This window comes from Lupinus angustifolius, chromosome LG03 (genome assembly GCF_001865875.1).
Source record: "Lupinus angustifolius cultivar Tanjil chromosome LG03, LupAngTanjil_v1.0, whole genome shotgun sequence".
Taxonomy (NCBI): Eukaryota; Viridiplantae; Streptophyta; class Magnoliopsida; order Fabales; family Fabaceae; genus Lupinus; species Lupinus angustifolius.
The window spans coordinates 16238216-16243823 of record NC_032011.1 but is presented as its reverse complement, the minus strand read 5'-3'; the positions used below and the strand labels follow the sequence as shown (position 1 = coordinate 16243823).

Below are 5608 nucleotides of genomic sequence, written 5' to 3'. Positions count from 1 at the left end.
TAAAGCGAATAACATCAAACCAAATTAATTGTTTTTGAATTAATCTTTTAAATATTTTTCCATTATTTTTACTACACAAAATCAGTTGGTTGATATTTTGGCTTTATGATAGATGAAGCATAAAATTGTGGTTAATAAGATTATTCAAGTTGGATAATATTGATGATTTATTGCTAAATTTGTATTAGAAATTGAGCATAACAAACCGCGTAACAATTTCAAACTTATATCATTTGTACCAATTTATTTAATTGAAAGGTAAGCTTCTATTACCAAAAAAAAATTATAATTTTTGTATATTCATGAAAATTGAATAATGAAAATCACAAAATGAAACAACATAGTGAAATTTGCACAATTGAAAAGGATCCGAAACAAAATTGCACATTATATTTATAAGCTGACATTTATAGACAATGTATGTCACATAACCAATTTTATTAGGAATTTGAATAGAAATATGATTTTTCACAACCATACAAGTTGGAGACCAAAATCGCATAAAAATAAGTGTTGGGTAAAAAGCAAAGAATTTAGAAAACTAAGAACTCAAACTTCATTTAATTCATTATATTGTTAAATTTTATTAGCTCTATATATATATATCCATGTAAATATTTCTCGAAAAGAAATAACCGACCAAATGTGACGTGGCAAGACAGAACATGATCAATCGAACCACGTAACCATTATTCTTTCCGACCCTAACCGCCACGTCACGAAGGAATCAAAACGATTCGTTTTGGTTGAGTTCCCACTTGATACTGAACAGTGACACATGACAGTGAAGCCAAGTTAAAGTGGATTCAAAGTTACTTTACTTTTGTTCTTCCCCTCTCTCTTTTTATATCTCTTTGTTCTTCTTCTCTCTCACTTTCTTTCTTATTATTATTAATTGCTTTGTATAGAGTTAATTGGTGTGAATATTTGTGAATCCATTGTCTCACTATTAAACATATAATCATAGAAAAATATGGATGATGAGTATGCTAAGCTTATAAGGAGGATGAACCCACCCAGGTAACTTTCTCTTCTTTTTTTTAGAAACTTTTTTCTTCTTTGTTTCATCAACTTGTTATCTTTTAATCCATAGTCATAATCTTCTCAACTTTGCCATAAAAAAAAGTTGTTTTTTTCTATAAAAAAAAATTATTTTTTCCAATTATGGATAGTCCTTTTTTTCCAGTTCAGTGCATTGCAATATCCAACTGCTTGTGCTGATCTTTCTCCTGATTCTTCCTTTCTTCAATATAAGCATTGGTTTCAATTTGAAGCAGCTCTTATAGTGAATAGTGTTTTAAATCCTATGAGTACAAAACTAATCTCTTTCGGGTGTGTGGTTGTCCGCTCAACAAGTTTTGCCCCAAGAGTCGAACCCTTAACCTTTTAGTCTTTCTGTGGGTCTCTAAAATTTTAAGAGTTCGATTCCTCGTAGGGCGGTTTTTTGTGGCTGCATCAGTCACATTTTTCCCGCAATTAAAACAGTGATTGTGAATGAAGAAATATGTGTGTGGCAGACTAAGAAACTTTCTCATAATCTCATCTTAGATGTTATGGGTTAACTACTGGTGTGTGGTAGATTTTGTATACGTGATATGCTGATTTTCCATGATCATCATTAACTTATCTGCATGTATGAATTGGTGTGTTTGTATGTGTATAATTATGTTGTTTTGTCTAACTGGTTTCTTGGTATGCAGGGTTGTGATTGACAACAATGCCTGCGAAAACGCCACTGTTATTCAGGTAAAGTTTGTGCTTTCCACTCTTTACATTTGTTGGTTATGTAGGAAGCAAAAGTGAAGAGAGGAAATATGTAGAATGCTCGATTTTATTCATCAAGATACATAATTCATACAACATAAGAAAGAAAACTGATATAGAAAAGAATAAACTCTTACTTAAATAACATAATGAACATCATATAATTAGTCCTAAGTATTCGGTAATATACCTTTTTAAATTGCTATTCTAGGGGACTCCTAACATTGCTGCCCCCTTTGGGGGTTTCACCCCCCTATCAGTATTCGGTAATATACCTTAATCCAGCATATAGGTAGTCCTTTCTGTGACACAACTCTCAATGAAAGCACCAATTGTTAGGACTTAAGTATATGAGGAGAGCCCAACCTAAAAGACTAGTCTATTAGGTGGGAGAGCCTTATGGCTTAAATACCACATTGAGTTTGCTATTCTACTCAATGTAGGACTCCTAACACCGTATACTTTTTTTTTGCAGGTTGACAGTGTCAACAAACATGGAATTCTCCTGGATATTGTGCAAGTTCTTTCGGATATGAATCTCGTAATAACAAAGGCCTATATCTCCTCTGATGGGGTGTGGTTCATGGAGGGTAACTTCCTTTCTTCACTAGCTAATTAGTTACTATCATGGCGAAGCTAGAGTAAGCCAAAGAAGAAAATACTTCATTTAGGGGACTAAGTCAAAGAATATATATTTTCCAAACATCATATGTCGAAAAGCTTGATTTTCTAAGAATTATGGGTAGTCATAGCTACTACATACATGCTGTTACCATTATTGTCATTGTCAAACTACGATTACATTGGTGCTGTTATTATTGTTCGTATTTCTTTAAGGTAATTATTATTCTTATTTCTGATCCTCATCTTATTTTGATCTTTTTCAGTGTTTAATGTGATTGATCGTAATGGAAAGAAGATCAGAGATAAGGAAGTCATTGATTATATTCAGAGGGTAGAAATTCATATGCTTTTTAAATTGTTATTACTCCTATTTGTTGCACCACCTCTGTAGAAGGATCTTCTGTTTAGTTTTTGTCCTTTACTATGAATCAGCAAGGAAATTACATGTAGTTGTATTAGAATATGACTTTGAATTTGATTGTTTTGATAACACGACAATATGAACCTCGGAATCCTTTTACTGTCATTTTCTGTGTAACTGAATTCATGAGCTAGCTATGAACTTTGGTTTACCAAAGTGGAATGGAGGAAGAACATATTCATTCATAATTGAGTTTCATATTTTATTTTCAATTATCATGTATTTTATAAAAACTCTGTTCGTACCTGGAAACAGCCTCTTCGCTTACAAGGGTAAGGTTGAGTGCATCTACCCTCCCTAGGTACATGAGAGCCTCATGCATTGGATCGCCCTTTATTATATCATGATGCCTAATTTAGATCTCGTAAGATAAAATGCCTAAACTACCTTCTTTACTTGAGTGATCTGTGAATATAGTCGTTCTGAACTTTTGCGAACAATATTTAGTCCATCAACCATTGACTGTTGAAAAATGTGTTCTATTTGACTTTTGTGTTTTTCGTTGTAATTTTGTAGAGACTTGAAAACAATCCAGGCTTTGCACCCTCTATGAGAGAGTCTGTTGGGGTTGTGCCTTCTGAAGAGCACACCTCAATTGAACTAACTGGTATTGACAGGCCGGGTTTATTATCGGAAGTCTGTGCTGTTCTCACAGACCTTCACTGTAATGTGGTGAATGCTGAGATATGGACACATAATAATAGGGCTGCAGCTGTAGTTCATGTGACGGATGACTCTACCGGGTTTGCTATCAACGATCCATCCCGCCTCTCTACAATAAGGGATTTGCTTTGTAATGTTCTTCGGGGAAACAGTGATCCAAAGATGGCAAGAACAACACTATCACCACATGGAGTTACAAATAGGGATAGAAGATTACATCAGATTATGTTTGCTGACAGGGACTATGAAAAAAGGGTCGAAAAAACAGGTCAAAGAGTAATTAGAGATGGAGATACAAGCTCATTCCCTCATGTAACTGCCATAGACTGTATTGAAAAAGATTACACCGTGGTTACAATGAGAGCAAAAGATCGACCGAAATTACTGTTCGATATTGTTTGCACTTTAACAGACATGGAGTACGTAGTTTATCATGGTGTTGTCCAGACAATAAGGACAGAAGCTTATCAGGTTAGCTAACTTTTTAGTCTTTGCTGTTAGGAAATTATGGTTGGCCCTTTTCGTTTGGTATCTTAAATTAGTAGTTGGTAGCTGGACAACGTAGTGGTCTAAATTGCGGTTGTGGTTATGATTGTAGTAACGGTTGCAATCATTGCAGCCATTGCTATGCAGATTGTGGCATTGCAGTGTGAATTATATTGTGATTAAAAAGTATATCTGAATTTGATGCGGGCTGATGTGGTCTAATGTGGTCCAATGCGGGCTGATGCGGTTCAAATATGGTCTGATGCGGTAGCGTTATGGCCTTACGCGGATGTATCACTATGATTCGGAGTCACTGCAATTGCATAAGGTGATACGGTCCGCAATTTAACTCAGTGGGACAACGTTATTTTTTTGGGTGATAAATTGATATGATCTAGTTGGGACATCTAACTTGCTTTTTATGCTTAAAGTTTTCGCTAATGGAGCATTTCCCTCCTTATCTAGGAGTTTTATATTCGGCATGTTGATGGCTTTCCCATAAGCTCAGAGGCTGAGCGAGATCGTCTTATACAGTGTCTTGAAGCAGCCATCGAAAGGCGAGCATCTGAGGTATGGTAACAATAAAGCTGGAAGGTCTAATCCTCACAACTTTTGTTCAATTGTACTCTAAAGGTATGTTTGTAATTGTATGCAGGGGATGGAGCTGGAGTTGAGTGCCGAAGATCGAGTTGGACTACTCTCAGATATCACAAGGATATTCCGAGAAAACAGTTTATGCATCAAAAGAGCAGAAATATCAACAGAAAATGGGAAGGCAAAAGACACTTTTTACGTCACAGATGTAACCGGTAACCCAGTTGATCCCAAGATTATCGATTCAATTCGCAGACAGATTGGTGACGCGGCACTGCAGGTGAAGCATAACTCGAGTCTTTCACAGAAGGACACTCGATCGACAACAATGAGAAATCTGTTTGGTAATTTTTTCAAGGCTAGATCTTTTCAGAATTCTAAGCTGATCAGATCTTATTCTTAAGTCCTCCTTTGTTTTAGTCTCAACATTTTCATGATGTTTCAAGTCAAATGAAAATGTATAGATGTATATGGTCTATGTAAAAAGTTGTGGATAGTAGCATGTTACTTGGGTTGTAAATAGAGTAAAATAGTCCTTGTAGATAATCAAATCTAGTATTGTAAATGTTGTACTTTTAGGTTGTATAATTTGGAATAGGTATGAATATGGGTTTGTACATGGAGTAAAGTGTACCTTTAGAAGAAATAGAATGGAAAAAGTGAAATGATTTGTATATAATTGCTGGAAAAGCTTTTAAACTTTGTTCTATGTAAAATAAGCAAGGTATATTTGTCTTCTATTTAATTTAAGAGAATAAAGAATCTCATGGTATAAGGAGCTAATTATCTCATTCAGTTACTAAAATTATGTCCTATTTAATTATTTTCTCCAAAAATATTTTTAAAATTAAACAAAATAGTACACACATCATAGTTTTACTGATTGGAGAAGATAAAATATCTACTGATATGAGCAAATATTATATTCTCTTAATTTAACGTGTATTATGATCTTTATATGATAATTTAAGGTGAAGACATTATTACATATAAGATTTGGAGGATGAGATTGATGCAATCGTAAGATTGATGTTTCATAATATGAAATTATGAGTT

General features: G+C 34.3%; 1 protein-coding gene across 1 annotated transcript; it reads left to right on the top strand.

Annotated features, from left to right (window-relative positions):
* On the top strand, nt 839-5117 carry LOC109343535 (ACT domain-containing protein ACR6-like). Its single transcript, XM_019581888.1, has 7 exons — nt 839-1020; nt 1701-1746; nt 2240-2354; nt 2652-2719; nt 3326-3943; nt 4424-4528; nt 4614-5117. Exons 1-7 carry the CDS (start codon nt 974-976, stop codon nt 4953-4955), a joined length of 1341 nt encoding a protein of 446 aa, XP_019437433.1. The 5' UTR covers nt 839-973; the 3' UTR covers nt 4956-5117.

What these genes read in the sequence shown, in the direction of transcription:
- LOC109343535 (XM_019581888.1), top strand. Translation starts at nt 974, where the DNA reads ATGGATGATGAGTATGCTAAGCTTATAAGGAGGATGAACCCACCCAG. An exon ending in AAAACGCCACTGTTATTCAG is followed by an intron (nt 1,747 to 2,239) that starts GTAAAGTTTGTG and finishes TTTTTTTTGCAG; the next exon opens with GTTGACAGTGTCAACAAACA. An exon ending in TCATTGATTATATTCAGAGG is followed by an intron (nt 2,720 to 3,325) that starts GTAGAAATTCAT and finishes GTAATTTTGTAG; the next exon opens with AGACTTGAAAACAATCCAGG.